Consider the following 19,975-nt stretch of genomic DNA (forward strand, 5'->3'; position numbering starts at 1 on the left):
TAAATAAAAAAAAAAAAGGTGGGCAAACTGTGACCTCCATTCAGTGATCAGTGTCAACCAACAATAGAAAGTTATATTTAGGATATGTATTTAAAGGAATATGCCAAATTAATGTGGAAATGGAATGACTTCTTGCCCAGTTCAATAGCTGTAGGGCTGCAACTAACAAATCTTTTCCAGTATCGAGTAATCTGTCGAGCATTTTCCCCTAAAGAAATCTATTTGATGGGTGCGTCTGTACAACTTCTGAGCCACTTTGTGCAGACTGCCCTGGTCAGCCTTGTGTGTGTCTTGTTTTGTCTGTGTTCCGGCTCTTTGTATACAAACCCACAAGACTAACAATGCCAGTTTGTGTGCTTTCCTGTGTCTATTGTTGCCACTGCGTCTCTGTGCCCCGGCTAGCATCCACTCGTAAGGTCGAGACAATAACCGCGAACAGAGTGCCGTGTATCTGCACTGACTTGACCCCGTGGCCCTTCCTGTTGCCTTTAACAGCACCACCTCGTTCTCCCCCCTTGACCTTTGACCTCTCCAGCAAAGAGTGGTTGGCCCGTCATGTCAGGACAGGGCAGGGTGTGCTCCCGGCCTTTTGACAGGAGTCTGTGAGAACCTGCTGCCTTCTTTCTCCTGCTCCTCAGGGGGAGAGTAAATCAACGCCGACAAATACCAATAGAATTAAAGCAGCAATGTCATTTAACAGCCTGCATAGTGTTAATGATGTTAGTTTCCTCGTCGTCCGACCGTGACAAGGAAAGCCCACAAGTGTGAAAGCTGTGAAGAGATTATTCATGTTAACCTGTCATTTACCTGTGTCCATCTCAACAAATGCCCACACCTGTAGCCTGTTTTTTGGTTCGCTTGGAAATAGATGATGGTCCTCCCTACCCCTTTTATAGGTTTGGATATCAACAACTAGTTCTGAGCTGCATGCAGGTTGTGAATTTATAGCAATTAAGATTTGTTAAGATGTTGTGTTTTCATCTACATCAGCAGTTGTGCATGTAACAAGGCACGTACAGTATATGGACACTGGTGCTTAAATCAGTGGGCAAGTGGGGAAAATTGAAGCCAATGTGTAAGTACCTAAAAGTTGTATTCTGTCTACCAGCCAGCAGGGGGCGACTCCTCTGGTTGTATAGAAGTCTATGAGAAAATGAGCCTACTTCTCTCTTGATTTATTACCTCAGTAAACATTGTAAACATGAGTTTATGGTCTCAATCTCTAGTTTCAAGTCTTCTTCAACACAGCATGATGTTCATTTAGTAAATGATGGTCCCATTTAGAGTCAGACAGACCATAAAGCAGGAGATGCTTTAGGGCGGGGTTACCTGTGATTGACAGGTCGCTACCACATCGTTGTCCAGTCTGGGAGTCGTCCGTGTTTTCGTCTTACAACTTTAACCCTTTCACAGTGTGTTTTCTCTTCATGAAAGTTAATATTAACATTTTAGTCGCCTAAAAATGTCTTATTCAGCGTTCAGTTGTACTTAGCTCCACCCTCTCGTGTCACTTCTGGTTGCAAAAAACTAAGATGGCGACAGCCAAAATGCCGAACTCAAGGCTTCAAAACAGCAGTCCACAAACCAATAGGTGACGTCACGGTGACTACGTCCACTTCCCATATACATTTTATGGCCTAAAAGTGCAGCTTGAGGCTACGTTAGCCACTACTAGCATAACACACCTGAATCTCCGACTGAACTGTTGGTGCTGGAGTTGAATTGTGGGTAATGTAGGCACCAGGTTTCGACAAGGAAGAAGAATGTGTGGAATAATAAAAGACAATATTTCTGGTTCTGCTGAATCGATTATGATCATTTTTTTTTTAACTGTCCGACGATGTTATAGCAGTGCAATGCTAAATTGGCGGAGTGCTCTTTTAAATCCAGGGAAGGACAAAGCCAACAAGGTCCTGCAGCCAAGAACAAGAATGCACAGTAAGATAGAGAAATACTGGACAATGTATTGAATAGTGAATGATTTTGGACACAGTCTGTCTTTTTATTAAAAGCATAAAGATTTGAAGGCTGAATGCCCCAACTTCTAATGTCATCTCTCCGGTTAATTCATGTCAAAGCACCTCAAATATCAGCTATTTCCCTTCTTCTTGAAATGCTGTTTGTGTCTGAAGAGCAGCAGACCTTCAGCGTTCAGGCACAATGACTAGCAGAGGCCAAAACACACAATGCTCCTTTTTCATAATTTTCTTTAATCTTTTTTCTGCTCTCACTTTTGTATGTCATAAATGAAAGTTTGAGATGTTCAAAAAGCTTTTTCGTTTTTTTTTTTTTTCAATTAACTTGCAGACCTGGAGCTGTAGTCTTTGTGCTGAGGAAGAAAAGCAGTAAGAGGGCACAGCTTTGAAACGGCCTGAAAGACACACCTGTGCGTTCATTCCATTTTCAGATCACCTTGTCCTGTTTGAAATCCGTAGAAAAAAGGTTTCAGCCCAGGTCCTTGGAGCAGAGCTGGGAAACGAAACCTTGCCTGTCAGTTATTGTCACTGAGGAAAGCTCACTTATTTCCCAGAGATATTATCCTCCCACCTGCCTCCCTTCACTCCCCCGTCTCACATTGTTCCCCAGGATCAAGTTCACGGAGGTCGGGCTGGAGGAGGGTAATGGGACCCTTGTCCCTGTGTCTCAGGGCAGGCTGAATGGGTCTCGGCCCTTGCCCCCAGCCCCCATACAGGCTCTCTGAATAGAGCCCCTCTCGTTATTAGTCTGGTCTCCAGTTTCTTCAGACCTGCCCGGCTTCCTGGCGATCCATATCCATATTTCAAAGTGTTTAGATTCCATGTTCACATGTTGACACATCTGTATTCCTACAACACCTCGCTGCTCCTCCTAAACACCCCCTGCCACCACATCCACAGGCAGCTCTGCACCTGCATGTCTTCAGTGTCTGTGTGAAGTACTTCTAGTATTTGTTGTAGTAGCACTGGTGTTTGGGGATGTTAATAACCAACCGTTTAACGGTTAATACAAATGTTGACCGATTAATGCTATCAGTTAAACGATTTCAAATAATATATTAAAACAAATTTTAAAAGCTGAGCAAAATTCGGAGAGAAGGCTTGTCACAGAAAATGAGAATAGCTCGTCACCTTAAGCCCCAGACACACCAACCTGACATCCAAGAACTAGCGGCGCCGAAGGCCGTCCGCTGAGTTGCCTCACGTTGTGAAATATCCGTTTGTTGGAATGATCTGAAAAATGAGAAGAGCCTTCTGTGTGTATCCTCTTGACTTTACTCGTTGACTTGCTTTCCTCACTTCCGTTTCTCTTCTCGTGCACTGATTCGTTTAAGCTGAACAGCAAGAGTGATTGCTCTCACCAACAAGCTCCGCCGCCAATTCAACATGCTGAATCAGCCAAAAAAACTCAGACACGGGCAGACTAGAGCCGACGGTCAGGGACACACCGCAGAAACTAGACAGACAGACGCTCACCGACGGCCCCGACGTGTCCCGGTTTGCCTGTCTGTCCGACGACCGACCGTCGGCTTGGTGTGTCAGGGCCTTTAAGTGAGCCTAGGCTGAAGTTGTCGCTAACTTTCACACCAGAGCAGCGGCGAAGTGCGGCCTGCGGCAAGCTGCCATGCAATGTCTGTGATGTCAGTTTAACTTTTAGCGGCGAATTGCAGCCAGAGAGGACCCGCAGCCTGTCCTGTGACTCCGGTGACATGTTACCTATTTTACAAAGGATTTCTTCCGGCCTGAAACACATGAACACGCCTTCCAGCCGCAGAAAAATGTAATTATTGCGGCGAGACGCACTTCGCCACTGCCGGTGTGAATTTGGCTAACCCCCTTCACTTTAATCAGCAGGTAGCAACCAAGACACAGGAACTTAGCTTGGGTCCTGAGGAGTTTTAGCATTTATTCCCCAACAAATAAACTGTACATACACTGTGCACTGCACTGCTGCGTTCACAGCTAGAACGTTACTGCTAACTTCATGCTCACCGTCGCAAACACGGCGGGCCGCTGGGCTTGCAATACACTGACAGAAACCCTGACAGAGTACACCAGGCAGACACACAGCTGGTAACCCCGCAGCTAAACTAGGAGACGTACTGGGAAAGTGGCTGCATGTGTCCACGACAATGCATGCGACATTGTGGCTGCTAACTCTCCCGGACGGGTGAAACTGCCTGTTTTGTTCATACACTGCAGCTGGCGGTGAAGTGATGGACTTAACCTTTTTGTGCATCAGGTTTTTGTTGCAGCTGGGCGGTACTTCAACCACAGCACCACTGCATGCAAGGCACTCATCTTGTTGGTTAACAGTTATTGATCAGGAAATACAAATCATCTCTACTGGTGTTTATTTCAAAGCAGTTTCTGACTAATCTGAAAAAAGAAACCTGGCCCAGCTTCAGGTACTGTGAGCTCTTCTCCACCACCTGTGGTTCTTGCTAATTCGTTAAGGTAATTTTTTTTTGAAGTGGGTTTTGTTCTGTAACAAAGCCTTTCTAATGAACCAATTTCAGTTTAAATGACTAGCTTGAGAGATTTATTTGATCCTTGGATGTGAACTTTCCAGTTCTTCTGATAGCATGCAGGTAGAAAGATTGAACAAACTTGATGAAACATGGTGCAACCTATGTGATACTTTCTGGCCAATTCAGCTCAATGTCACACGGTCACATATGACAGAGCACAACTAGGAGTGGTGCTCCTAGTGGAAAAGGATTTATTTTCATATTTTGGATAATTCTTTTGGAAAAAATTGTTACAATCAATGGTGTCAAAATGTGACTAAATGGTGTCTGACTGGAACCCTGTAAATTAACCTTCACCTGTCAGATGCTAAGGCATCTTGCCTGTGGGAGTCTAGTAACCAATGTTGCCAATGCTTTTCCAATAAAATAGCTAGTACTAGCTGCAAAATTGCTAAAAGGCACCAAATGACGTCATATCCTCATTTGCATATTGCTTTTTAAAAATAAAATCGCTAAGAGGGTCTGAAAAGTTGCTAAATCTAGTGACAAAGTCCCACGGTGGTTATGAGGGGGTAATGGAGCTTTGGGTCTAGAAAAGTGCATTACAAATAAAATGTATTGTTATTATTAAATGTGCAAATATATTTATTGTAAATACTTTTTTTCAGTTCACCCCGTTAACTGTCTGTTGACATTTTGCTGTGGTCTAAATGTAAAATCGTGTTCTTCACTCAATGCCACGGTGTGCTCACTCACTCTGCTGCAGACACTTTATTGTGTTTTAAATTCCTTTTTACACTTTGTCAATATTAATATGAATTGCCCTCACTGCGTGGCGGGACAGATGCATACGCACTGAGTCACCCTTCCAGACAGCCAGGCTCAGTTACTGTAGTCTTTGATGTCTGTGGTGCTAATCCAGCGTATATCCGGAGAGAGAGAGAGAGAGAGAGAGAGAGAGAGAGAGAGTCTCTTAGATGTAATGATGGCAGGGGATTCACTCTGAACATCTCTGCTCTCATTTGATTTCCTGCTACAATGTTGGGCACTTGCCCTTTTCTCTTCTTTTCTTCTCTCTCTCTCTCTCTCTCTCTCTCTCTCTCTCTCTCTCTGTTCACATGCACTCAGACCTGCATGTAGTGGATGGCTGGAAGCTGCCGGGTCGTCGGGAGCAGCTGTGTTTGCTGCGGAGCGTCTGCTGGCTGATGCAGCGGTTGTGTTACATTAGCGGCCTGCAGGTCAAACTGCAGCTGGCTGCATCTCGGTGGGAGACAAACCCTTGGGAGAGAGTGTGTGCACGTGTGTGTGTGTGTATATATACTGTATGTGTGAGCCAACCCGTCCCCATGGTTGTAGCCTTTCCTAAGCGGGCTAAGTCTGGTGGCTAACCCTTAGCGCCTCTGCGTTTGGCAGCATGACTGCAGCGAGATTAATCCATTCCACACTCCATCAGTCATCAGGCACAGGTTATTAGTGCTGGGGCAGAGCAGAGCACACACACACACACTCATACATACACGGCCCCTTCACCCTTGTGACTTCACCTTCTACCTCGTCCCCAAAGTTTGCAAAGGTGGCCTTGGTGTTGAGAGGCCATTTGTCAAAACCCAGCCAGAGTCTCCACTTGGCTCCTTTTAATAAGGCTACCTGGGCTCTGGGATTACACACACACACACACACAGGGCATGCACTCTGCTTTGCACATACTCATACAGCTCTGAGTGTCAGGTGGTGCGTCCCGTGGGGCTTATAAAAGTCCCATTAACATGGCCCTCCTCATTGGTTCTGACAGGTTGATCAATTAGACCCCTCCCCCCGCTGACCCTGGGGCCGCTCTGACTCAGAGGTCAGACACGATGGATCGCTGGACCTGCACACACACTCAACTCTCCCTCTCTCTCTCTCTCTCTCTCTCTCTCTCTCTCTCTCTGCTGTAGTCTCTCTCTCTCTCTCTCTCTGCTGTCTCTGTCTCTCTCTCTCTCTCTGCTGTTATCTCCGCGCTGGTCACGGTGCAGCTTGTTCGTCCCGTCATGTGTTGAGCAGCGCCGGGCTGATATCCCAGGGCGCAGCTGTTCTCTGGCTTTTAGGTGGAGGATCATACTTTACCTGAGACATGTTTCGATCTTATCTCTGCTCTCAACACGACCAAAACACATACACAGTGCTCTGTCTTGCCCTGCAGGGGTGTGTGTGTGTGTGTGTGTGTGTGTGTGCGTGCGTGCGTGCGTGCGTGCGTGCGTGCGTGCGTGCGTGCACGCGTGTACAATTCTTCTGCAGACCAAATGTGTTCATACAGACCAGAGAGTTCCTCTCATGAGAGAAGTTGCCATTTCTCACATTTTTTTAAGGGTCTAGTTTTTGAACGTTTCCCCTTTTTTTCTATTTATTTAAAGGGACTCTATGTAAGAATCAGAAATGTCTTGTTAACAGCGACACCTGTGGCCGTTAAGTCAACGAAAGTCAGCGTCCTGTTGCTCGCGCTTGTGCTCGCTCTACATAGACATGAACGAGCATCGCTCAAAACAGTGAGACGACACACGTCAGCTAAAAGCACAATATCACTCTATATTTCAGCTGCTTGGCAGTAATGTTAGCTGACCAGACGAAGGTCTCTCCATGAATCACTGCTGATACTGTGTTGTCCTGCTTCAGACTCCCGTCTTCTGCAGTGTGTAGTGTGCGCGCATGCACGTGAGAGGTGGAGCGAGTGAGAACGAGCGCGGTGTGTGAGTGAAGGCAGGCAGAGGAGCAGAGTACAGCAGAGACTCCGGCCCTGGAGACCAAAGCTACGGTCTCCCCTGTGTCTTCTGGCTGCGGTCAGGGGGGGCTGGAGCAGGAAGAATTAACACTGTTTAACAGACGGGCTTCACTAGATAGAACTTTGTGGTTTTGGTGCTTCCATGTAGTTTGTGTTGGAACAGCGTAGCCACACTCGAGCGTGCATGGGACACCGACCTGATTTATACGTGTAATAAGTCCCTTTAACACTTAATTTCATAGATTTTGACATCATTCCCAACGAATCGATGGATCTTGACCTTGGTGAACATTAAGTCAATGAATCATCAGCATTGAGCGCTCCCTGGTTCCCTCGACAAAAAGCCAACGGGATTTTTACCATTGGCTTTTGGATTATTGCAGAAAATCAGCTCTGTGGTAAACAAACTTTATGATACACGTTTTGTTCACCAAGATAATCTCCACTAATGAACACCACCTTCATGATTTTTGAAGTGTGAATGCAATCTCCAGAAGTAAAAAGCTAACGTTGGGCTATAAACAAACTTCACCACGGTCGCATGAGCGCGAGTAAACACAATGAGGCTGTAAAGGAGGACGAGTTAGTGTGATGACGTTTAGTCTTCTCATTTAGCCACTTAGCAAGACACATAAAGGCTTACAAATTCACCAGTGGGATATGTTTTGATGTATTTTATAATTTTTATTTGTAACCCATTGACTTCCAGACGAAGGAATCAGAAGTGCTAAAATGCTAGCTCATTCCTGGGTGTTAGGACTCATTCCTGTAGCAGTAGATATAAAGTATACTTAAGACAACGATGCGGTATTTGCAGATATCACAAAGTCTGCCATTATATGATTTCTATTCAATTCAATGAGACTATATCATATGCTCATTTAACACAGTCAGTAACATTTATATCTCTATCAGTAACTCACAAAAAGCAATTCAAATATGATTTGACAATTTTATGACTGGGCTCTTCCAGATATCTAAATGAAAAACAAAGTATTGTTTTTAATAAAAAGAATAAAACCAGACCGTTGTTGGAGGTCTGGGTGCTGGTCAGTGCTGGTGAGCGGCTTGTCAGTAAAATGAGGACAGCTGGTCCACCTTAACAGTTCACCTTAAGTGAGCCTGAGCTGAAGTTGTTGCTAACTTCGGGGCAAACCCCGTCTTCACTTTAACCAGCAGGTAGCGAGCAAGACACAGGAACTTGGCTCGGGTCTGGAAGAGCTGGATCATTTATTCACCGACGCCACTCGCTAATGGTACACGTCTACAGGGGCGTTTTTTATCACGAGGGATCGCCTCGCTTCCCAGCATTGGACGCTTGATGAGCTGCCACTAGACACAAGGCTCCTGATTCAACGAATGCTTTCCCTCTCGGCTGCTGCGCTGAGCTTTCAAACCAGAACCAACATGGCGGCTCGTTTGGAAACTCATAAAAATAGTTCACCGAAATGTGTTTCTGAAAACATTTAATGTGAGAAATAAGCCGTGCAGCTGCTGAATCTTTTTGTATTCTGGACCGACAACGGTTAGTTTAAAAATTTCTCGGGAGATTCCAGAGGCAGCGAGTCACGCCGCTCGTGAACCGCTCATGAACCGCTAACGAACGCCGCTCATTTCCTCGTCATGATTCCACGTCAGCTCATGTCCGTGCAGCCATCCTTGCAGAAAGCATAACCGAAGCGGCGCTAGCACTGTTTGGATGTTTAGGAATGACGTGCACTTGGACGGAAATGGTGACACAGACGTGCCGTGGGAATAAAAAAAAAATGTGTATCTTAAAGATGATGATATGTATCGATGTTTTCACTTTGCATCGATGATCATTGAATCGATCCATCAATCCGGATCGATGGATCGATACACCCCTAGTATATCGTTCAGTCTGTCTTTAACATGGACAATGCAGTCTCTATTTTGGGACCTTTGTAAGACATTATTAGACTTGAAGGTGTAGTGATACAGACAGACAGTAGACTGGTGTTTGTTGTGAGGTGTGTACTGCTGGGTCTCAGGTGTATGTTGAATGAGACATGACGAGAGGTGGCTGAGAGTCTGCACTGTGTTTGGTAAACAGTCTGCACCGGGTACATGGAGGTACCTGTGCGTGCGTGCGTGCGTGCGTGCGTGCGTGCGTGCGGTTCAGGATAAGAGAGAGGTTGACCTGAGCTTGTTGAACAGAAAGAGGGGAGAAAAAAGCAAAAGCCAGATGTGTAGGTCCAGCCAGTAAATAAGCAGCCGGTTAGAAGGAGGAAAAAGAAAAGGATGTAGAATCTGTAACTTCAGAGGCTCGCAGTAAAATGATCATTACTGTATTTTTTTATTTATCAGAAAGTACCTTGACTAGAATATGTCCAAGAGTAGATGAGTTAAACAGTTCATGGATGCCAAAGAAGAAGATTAATTTAGTAAAAGGGGATTATGTAAGTGCCAGGTGGAAGACGAGACCGTGTTCAGCACAATGCAGAATGCTGACCTGTGTTTGGCTGAAACTAATCTGCCAGTGTGCCGCTTCAAAATGGCACAATTATTATGTGGTTATATGGCTGAAGTTAATATTAATAAGAATGTTTTTTCTGATACCAATATGTATCACAATATAGTACATTTTGGCACAATCACACATAAAATGATCAAACTGACATTCAAACCAAAACTTGAACAGCTCAGTTTAGTTTGAAATGACAGTTTGCATCTGAATAATCATTCAATGAACATGAGAGTTTAGCTACAATATGATATAACCATACAATATCATCTAGGGCTGCACCGTATTGGAAAAAGCTGACATAGAGATTTATTTTTTCTGCGATATGAAAAGATTAAGGAGTTTTCACCAGCTCATGACTAAGTAGGCTTACTTGTTTTTGGTCCAGAAAATGTTGTACATTTTAAAGTTAAATGCATCAATCTGGAGCAAAATGAAGAAGCTAGATCTGTGAAGAATTTCGTGCTTTAATCATAAACCAGCGTTTTTATAAATGACCATACAGTATGATCAATATGATACGGTTCAACTGTAAGTCACTAAACCATGTTCATCAGCCGTATGAGGCTCCTAAATAGGGGCTACGATTATGTTAATTATCAATTAAACTGCAGATTATTTTTTGTTTTAATTTATTGATGAATTGTTTGGTCTATAAAATGACAGAAAATCAGTTTACAATATTTAAAACTGAGAAAAGTAACAATTCCTCACGTTTGAGAAGCTTGAACAGGGTAAACTAAAAATTAGGGCTGTGCTATTAATCAAATTTCAATTGCAATTACGATTTTGGCTTCCAAAGATTATGAAAACAAGATTATTGACATAAAACAATATTTTTATAATATATAATATTTGTATTATTAATTTGCAGCATTCCGTTCCTCAATAACTCTCGTTTTGTCTTGTGTTATTAATCCAGCGCACCCTTTTCCTTTACAGCGGTGCACTTTTGCCTTGCTAAGTGGGGCGTATTACCTCCGTGGTGATGCACCGCGGCCAGCTGTAGGTCAGCTTGGAAAGGCCCGGGTGGGTGAAGGTGGCACTTTACAGCACCGCTCACCTGGACCTCGCCGCTTACTGCTCGCTGTGAGGCGGACTGTCCTTAATGCAGCGATGTTGGCGACCCACCTGACCCTTTAGACACCCACCGAGTCACGTTTACCACGACTTTGACTCATCACCATTCATATCTATACAACCAATGTGTTTATGATTAAATGGTTTAAAAGAGCAACACATTCTTCATAGATCTAGCCTCTTTTTCTCTACACGTTCACCACATTGATGCATTGAACTTGAAAATGTAGGCTACAAAATGTTCTTTCTAAATGCATGATGTTTCCAAAGTTCATGTTTAATTGTGTCAAATAATCGTGATCTCAATATTGACCATCATAATCGTGATTAGGATTTTTGCCATAATTGAGCCGCCCTACCAAATATTACTTTTAACGATTAATTGTGAGAATAGCTGCCAGTTATTTTTCTGTTGATGGCCTTGTGGAAGAAAAACAGCTGGACTATTTTTAACTACAATTTATTTGGAAACATAAATTTGAACAACAGAATTTGGTAAAACAATAACAATAATTGTGTGTGTGTGTGTGTGTGTGTGTGTGTGTGTGTGTGTGTGTGTGTGTGTGTGTGTGTGTGTGTGTGTGTGTGTGTGTGTGTGTGTGTGTGTGTGTGTGTGTGTGTGTGTGTGATTAGGGGGTATCATAGCTGAGTGTCTGGGGACCCAGAGAGAGTAGTCCGGGGGAGCAGAGGGGTTAAGAGCGGTGTCACACCCAGAGAGACGCTGCGCCGCCGTCCTAATGATGTCCACCGGCCTAATTGAATATTGACGTTCTGCACACGAGGGCTAAATGGCTTCTGTCTGCTTCACCTCCGCCGGCGGCCCAGGCTGAGGGTTTTTAACCTGTTTCCACAGTTTGAGTCCCGGGTTGGGGGTGGGGGTGATCGTTAACTGTCCCTGTTACCATGGTTTCTGGCTTTTCATCCTTTTGATGCAGCGTTTTGTTTCGGGTGTCAAGTTAAAGAGTCTTTTTAAATAAATGCTTTCTAACAGTAGGTTTTCTTGATGGCGTTCTTAAACGCCTCCTCTTCTGACATCCAAACACATGACGACGACGTCTTTCCACGTCTTCCCTTGTTGTTGTTCCTCCTCTTTTCTTTCTTCTCTCTGATCGTCACCTCCTTCATCCTTTTCTTTCTCTTACTTCTGCTTCTATTTCCGCCACAGTATTTTTACTTCCCACTGTGCCTGCCTCCAGACGCTTCTCCTTTGTTGCCACGGCGACGCGCTCCAGATGGCAAGTGTCAAGGCAAGACTGGGCTCCGAATGTAGTCTGATCACAACACACACACACACACACACACACTGGTCTACATATACACACTCTGAGAACAGACTGAGACACTGGCAGCGTACATTCTGTTCAACACTCACATCCTACTCAGACGCTGGTGGACGTGCACTCTATGGCAAGTTCTAACATTTAATAGCTCAGCTCGACTATCCAGAATGAACATTAGAGATATCTACAACGACATTTTGACTAGTCGTAATTACATTGGTCATTGGAGTTATCTGTAATTCAGTTCTGACTATCCTAAATAACAGTTCCAGATATCTCAAACCTCATTATGATTAGTCAGAGTTCTTACTCCACATATCTATAACCTCATTATGACTAGTCAGAGTTGTTGTCATGACGTTGCTCATCAAGGCTTCCCATTGGATATCGGCCCAACAAAGCATCTGAACCGTGTCAGCAGAAGCTTTTGCTAACTTGGATAGTTCGGTAAAGTGTGAAAGATATTCACAGATTCTTCCCGGATCAATAACTCATCAGAGAAACATAGTTCAAACACCAACGAGAGCTCTTTCTAACTGTAGTGAGGTAGACAACGAGCTACAAGCTCATCTTAATCACAACCAGCCTTTAGTCCTCCGAGCTGGACACATAACATCGGTCTCTATGTGCAGCCGACTGTGAGACGAGTGGTTGGGGACCGCTGTGGATCAGATAGAAAATGACATGAAATAGAAAGAGCTCATCATCAGGAGACTGTGGCCAACGAGAGCTTTGTTCGCTAGAGAGTTGTGCTAGAAATATACAGCCTGTTGTAGTTTTATTGTCTTCGCTTTATAAACCCATACGGCTGCAGCGCCGTAGTATGTTTGAATAGCTCCCGCCTCCCGCTTGCCGTAGTTGCTGACGTAATAACAGACATCTGCAACGTCATTTCACCTAGTCACAAATCTATTCTAGATATCTATATTACATTTAGACTATCCCTAACTCCAGTTAGAGATATCTACAACGTCATTCTGACTAGTCACAATTCCAGTTCAAGATATCTAAAAAGGACGTTGTAGATATCTGTAATGACAAACCTCATTCACATGAATGGCAAAAGTAGTTTGAATCGTACTAGTCTAGGGGTCAGCAACCTGCGGCTCCAGAGCCACAAGTGGCTCTTCAGCTCCTCTCCAGTTGCTCCCTGTGGACTTATAAAAATGGAAATTAATATTTGTTTTTTTAATTACATTTTCATTTTTATTTATCATTGTTGTAGGTCTATGGTACGGAGTATTAGGGCCACATTGAGGGGAAAAAAAGAAATCTGAGATTTCGAGAATAAAGTCATAATATAAAGTAGTTATTTTACGTGTTATTTTCTTTTTTCCTCGTAAAGTTATGAATTTATTCTCGTAATATTGCGACTTTATTCTCGTAATATTACGACTTTTTTTCCCGTAAAGTTATGACTTTATTATCGTAATGTTACGACTCTTTTCCCGTAAAGTTATGACTTAATTCTCGTAATATTATGACTTTTTCTTCCGTAAAGTTATGACTTTATTCCCGTAATATTATGACTTTTTCTTCCGTAAAGTTATGACTTTATTCCCATAATATTATGGCATTTTCTTCTGTAAAGTTATGACTTTATTCTCGTAATATTCCGAGACTTTTTTTTCCCGTAAAGTTATGACTTTATTATCGTAATATTATGACTTTTTTCCATAAAGTTATTATACTTTATTCTGAAAATCTCAGATGTTTTTCCCCTCAATGTGGCCCTAATACTCCGTCGTACATTTGCACTTTGGCCCTCACTGCATTAGACTGATATAGTATATACTTAGACTATAAACTGTGATACCTTCATCACAATGCTCAAATGTTTTGTGGCTCCAGACAGATTTTTTTTTTGTTGCCTAAAATGTCTCTTTTGTTAGTAAAGGTTGCTGACCCCTGGACTAGTCAACATGTAATTACAGATATCTAAAATTAGAGTTTGGACTAGTCCAAATAGAATGAGGGATATCTTGATTTAGAGTTTGGACTAGGAAAAATGACGATGCAGATATCTCTAATGAATATCCTGTCTAGCTATTAAATGTAAAAACGGCTTGCCATATGCACTCTGCCCACTCTCGACACACACACACACACACACACACACACACACACACTCACACACTCAGCAGTACTGTATAATAAAACTTGTGTCACAGCCACACAGGAAACAATCTCTCCTTTATGTGACCGGGATGTCATTAATCTTGGCGGAGGTTAACAAATGCACTTGCATGGAAGGTATATTTCATAGGCAGACAGCCGACAATGGGGCCATTGTGGCGTCGGGCTGCAGCGCCGCGCTCTGCATTCAGTCAGGACCTTTTGGTTGGCTGCGGATCCACGGCTCATGTCAGGGGTTATGTTTCATCTCCCAGATGAATGTGTTTATGCGAGAGAAAACATGTGAAACACCAAATCCACGCTGCAGCTATTTATTTGTTTTCGCCGCCTGAAACCACAATTTATTTTTCTGAATGGGGGAAAATAAATGCGTTGGGCTATTTTTCAAAGTTTGGCCTGGTTGCCATTAGTCAAAACTAGAGCCAGACAAATACCCTGCCCCTGCTTTTCTGTGTGCAGCCGGCCGACCACGCCGGCTCGGCTCTGATTCACTGCTTTCTAAGTTTCTCCACAGCAGCAGCAGCAGCGCTATTTCCATCCATGAAATGGCGAGTCTTCCCAGTAATCCATTAGACTTCCATTAGCTCCGATTTGTGTGATTAGTTCTAATTAATCAGTTCAGTCTGTGGCCTTCACTCCCCTGTGCGCTCCTCACATTTCATTTTTAACCTCATTTCTCAGCTCTCCACCGAGCGAGAGAACGAGGCAACGACTGAGCAAGCAAATCAAAGAGCGAGCTTCAGGTCTGCCGCCGCCGCCGCGCACAAACACTCGATGCTGCTCAAGCACCAGACCCAAACTAGACTGTGTTATAATGCTCTTTTCTCTTGCCACGCTGAATTTTTTTGGCGTCTTATTTTGAACGGAGATGCTTCAGGTTTTGAAATGAACCAGGAGGGATTGAGATCTCATGTTTTACACATCTGGAGTGTGCTCGGGCTCTGGTTAGCCCCACTCGGCCCTCCTGTGGAACAGGAAGTATTGATTAGCGCCGGAGCATCCATCCCTCACTGTAACAAAGCCTATTGATGTTTGTGGAGCCCTGATTTCCCCTCGGTCAAATACCATACGCAGCACCATCACTAAGTGACTGGAAGCCGCCCTGAACTCAGCGGTCAGTCCCAAAGTAAATAACAGAGCCAAAATCATCTTTTCATCAGTGACTCTTCTGCTGCTCTGTGCTGCAAAATGAAAATTAAAAGACTTATTTTCTGGGCTTGTTGCAGTATAGGTCAGCTTATATACTGAGGTATTATGTGGTGATAATCTATCTTCCTTTCCTCTGTTGTCAGCCTTCTTCTGCCATTACAACTATTGTGATAAATGAAGGCTCAATTTATCAACCAGCCTCTACTCCATTTCTTTTTCTCTCCCCACCCCCGCTCTTATATCTAACCTCTCTGCATGGCTGGCTTTATTTCTTCATCTGTTTTCACCCCCATGCATCCATCCATCCGTCCATCCGTCCATCCATCCATCTATCCTTCCCTCATTCCCACTCAGCCAGATCGAGGCTCTCTTTGTGTCTGCTGGGGAAGGCTGAGATGCTGCCTGTCACCCCGGAGCTGCAGACTCCCATCCAGGCTGCTGGAGGTGGCCCAGCTGCTGTCAATCAATCTGAAGCCTGTGTAGCAGAGGGGATGGGGGTTGACACATGATGTGGCTCCCTGCTGCTTAGAAATTTTTTTTTTCTTAAGAAGGCAGTCAGTCGTATAGTTTTGGCTTCTAAAATTAATTAAAGTAGATATTAAAGCTCCTGCTCTGGTGCATCAAACCAAACGCTCTCCCTGTTCACAGGTAAACAGTCTGACCGATCGCAGCTGTTTGTTTCAGGGTTAACCATTTGAGTTTTGCATTTTCACTGCATGCTGTGGGTATAACCTGCAAGTGTACAGTGATATACTGCAGTTGGATGTCCTTTTTCTCATGCATCCTGTGGTGGCACCTTCATTATTTCAGGTACAAAAAAATAACTAGTTTTGATTTCAAATTTGTGCATTTGAATTCAGTTTCTCTCAATTTAAAATGTTCCCACAACACATTTGTGATTATGATTTTAGCATGTAGCCGTTTGCTGCACAGTTATAATAATAATAATAATAATAATAATAATAATAATAATAATAACTTTATTTATATAGCACCTTTAAAAACCGAGTTTATAAAGTGTTTTGACAGACAAAGCAAAAGCAGGATACGAGGTTATATAACAGCAGAAAGCCAAACAAAAGCAAGACAAAAGGTCAAATTTAAACACGGATAAGAAAGTACAATAGATAAAAACATTCAAAAAACACATCAAATAAATAAATACAAATGAAAAGATAAACAATAAATAACAATAAAAAGACAACAACTAATTGTAAAAAGACAGTATTTATATATCCTATATTTCTCTGTGATCTACTACAGAAGCCCATTTCAGACTTTCTGCAGCTGCTTCACAATAAAAGTCATAATACGTTCCTGTCCTATATAGTTTTGGCTTCTAAAATTAATTCAACTTGCTTGTGACTCTTTGAATTTAAAGCTCCTGCTCTGGTGCATCAAACCAAACGCTCTCCCTGGTCACGGGTAAACAGTCTGACTCTTTCAGGTTTAACCAGCTCATGCATGTTCACTACATGCTGTGGGTATAACCTGCAAGTGTACAGTGATATACTGCAAATGCATGTCCTTTTTCTCATGCATCCTGTTTAGAGCTGCAACGATTAATCAATTAGTTGTCATCTATTAAATTAATCGCCAACTATTTTGGTAATAGATTAATCAGTTTGAGTCTTTTTTTTAAGAAGAAAAAAAAGTCTAAATTCTGATTCCAGCTTGTTAAATGTGAATATTTTCTGGTTTCTTTCCTCCTCTACGACAGTAAACTGAATATCTTTGAGTTGTGGACAAAATAAGACATTTGAGGACGTCATCTTGGGCTTTGGGAAACAATGATCACATTTTTCACTATTTCCTGACATTTTATAAATCAAACAACTAATCCATTAATCCAGAAAATAATCAACAGATTAATCATCAATGAAAATAATGGTTAGTTGCAGCCCTGATCCTGCCGTGGAGTCGTCATTATTTCAGGTTCCATGTATAAAAAACTTGTTTTGATTTAAAAATTTGTGCATTTGAATTTAGTTCTGCTCAATTTCAAATGTTTCCACTGCAACAGGACACAATAGTGATGATTATCATTTCAGCACAATTAATTTTATAAATTACAATTAGTAATAGAATAGAATTATAGAATTAGTAATTGTAGAATTAATTGTAGTTGTTCTGATACTGATACCAGTATCGGAAATGCGTCCGACACTGCCCAAAATTCTAGATGGGGTATTGGCTCGTACACCAGTCAATGCACCGATCCAATACCAACATTTATTAACCCAGAAAAAAAATCAACTTGTTTAACCGCAAATCAGTTCTTCTTCTTCTCCGCTCCAAAACAGCAACCTTCACCGTGCTGTCGCCCTGGAGGTATCATGGCTGCCACTGGCAACTACTGTTTTAGAGCAGCGAAGAAGAAGTGATTACAGGTAGTTTGTCATGTGATGATAACAAACAACAACAGTGCGTTGCTGGTGGAGAGTGTAACGGTAACGGTAGTCAGGGCGAGGAAAATGTCAGCCATTTGGTAATATTTGGTTTAACCTGAGCCAGACTATACAACAAAGATAGTAATCCTATCAAATGTACTGTATACATGGTCAGTAGTAAACAGCTGTTAAATAATAATAACTCAATTATATATGTTTTGATCACGCTGGTATCGGCTGGAATCGGTATCGGGAAGGAACATCTCTAGTAGAAATACAGTATTTCTATATTGTGATAGTTTTTCTCTGTGATCTACTACACAAGCCAACTTCAGACTTCCTGCTGCTGCTTCACAATAAAAGCCATAACCAGTTCCTTTTACAGTGAAGCAGCAGCATTAACATTTTATGAACCTTCTTTCTGACAACTTGCAGCCCTTTGTCTTTGTGATGCGTACACAGCCTATTCACTATTCACTATTCACTATTCACTATTCACTATTAATGTAATAATTGAACCTATTTTAATGAATATTTCATCCAGCATAGGTCAGGGACACAAACACTCAGACAACATCCATCAGCGTCTTCAAAACAGTTCCTGGATGAAGCTGTAAAAAACGTTAATGAAGTGAGTTTAGTAAATATGGACACAGGAGCAAGATAACGATTAAAGAGGAGCTATTCTGCTTATTTTCAGGTGCATACTTATATTTTGGGTTTTATACTAAAACATGTTTACATGCTTTAATGTTAAAAAAAACGCTTTACTTTTCGCATACCGGCTGCGCGTTATGCAATTGTGTTACTTGGTGACATCACCACGTTACAGAAGAAAAGGCAGGACTTCAAGCGGTGCTTTTCAAGCAGTTCAGGAGTAGTGTTTCTGTGGGGGGGAGGAACTCCCTTTGGTGTGGACTTTGGGCTTTGTAACTTTACAGATGTTTAACAAGCACAAAACAGAATCTATATAACACACTAATGGAAAGGGAACAAACATAAAAGGAGCCCTTTAAAACAAGACTTTCTTGCTGCTGCTGCAGCTTTTAAGAAATGGTATGCTGAAGAGTATGTGCATAAATCCAGTAATATATGTTTTTCTTACAGATATCTATTTAGCTTTATGCTCTAATCATAGTAGAGTTAGTCTCCTGAGTTAATGTGAATGTGATCTCTCTCCCTGTGTCTCCGCAGGACTCCGTGGTTTAACGGCTGGGGGTTCAACCTGCCTCGGGGTCAGTCTCTGCTGGATAAATGGAACCTCGTCCCCGAAGGCATCGACATCCTGATGACCCACGGACCTCCGCTCGGTGAGTCCAATTAACCAATCACAGCCCTCTCATTGCCATATCTAATGAGATTGTGCCTCATTATTCAAAATCTCTATGGAGTCACTGGAGGCGTCGCAGCAGGCGGTGTGTGTAGATGTGTGCGTTTGTACGCTGTTTTCATCTAAATCCACCCCGAACATGGTCTGATTCAATATTTGTGTTTGACTTTATGAAAAAGAAAATACATATTGTTTGGTTTTCACTACAGACTGATTCAGTTTTCCTTCTAGTTGTTTGGGCCCCAGTTGATTTTTTTTCTTTCGCGCTCTCCATCTGGCTTTATTGAGTGATTTCCTTCCCTCGCGGAGAGTTGCTGCTGCTGCTGGTGCTGCTGCGGCAGCCGCTGTGGCCGTTTGATTGCATGGAAACTCGATTTTGCAGCAGTGTGACAGACGCTGCAAACGATTGGAGAGAGACCATGGGAGAGGAGAGCAGAGCTTGTGGGGGGGGGTTGTAGATGTAGGGTGGCTCTCCACAACTGGAAAACACAAAATGAAAACCAAAATCAGGGTTGTACGACTGTGGCATAAATATGAAGAATGGTTTTCATCTGCCAGAATGTGTTTGGATTGCTGTTAAATTGCGATGAAAAGGCAGTAAATGAACAGTTGAGTCGAGTATCAAGAGGTGGATCTGAGCTAGAAAAGGCTGCCAATATATCACAACAGGCAATTTGGTTCAAAAATGTACTTTTAGATTCTGAAAATGAACTTTCAGTACGGTCGCCGTGTGGTGTCAGGAGTTCAGATAAGCTTCCTGTACAGTAAGTCAGTAGTGAAGCAGCACAATAGAATCATTGCCGGGATGTAGTTTCATGCAGGGGAGGAAGTCCAATATATATATATATAATGAAGCATTTCTTGCAGCAGCAAACTGCAGACTTTAAACTTGTGCGTAGCAAGATATGAGAGAGTATCGG

At 42.8% G+C, this 19,975-nt stretch overlaps 1 protein-coding gene across 3 annotated transcripts in view; it reads left to right on the top strand.

The window, feature by feature from the left end:
- The window catches only part of mpped2a (metallophosphoesterase domain containing 2a), a 104,718-nt gene that overhangs the window by 78,444 nt on the left and 6,299 nt on the right, over window positions 1-19,975 (top strand). For all 3 annotated transcript variants that reach the window (XM_037747625.1, XM_037747633.1, XM_037747617.1), the window contains one exon: window positions 18,920-19,035. In XM_037747625.1, the coding sequence (XP_037603553.1) occupies window positions 18,920-19,035 (116 nt within the window). The remainder of the gene's footprint in view (window positions 1-18,919; window positions 19,036-19,975) is intronic.

The sequence above is a fragment of the Sebastes umbrosus genome, chromosome 2 (genome assembly GCF_015220745.1).
Source record: "Sebastes umbrosus isolate fSebUmb1 chromosome 2, fSebUmb1.pri, whole genome shotgun sequence".
In the NCBI taxonomy this organism is placed as follows: Eukaryota; Metazoa; Chordata; class Actinopteri; order Perciformes; family Sebastidae; genus Sebastes; species Sebastes umbrosus.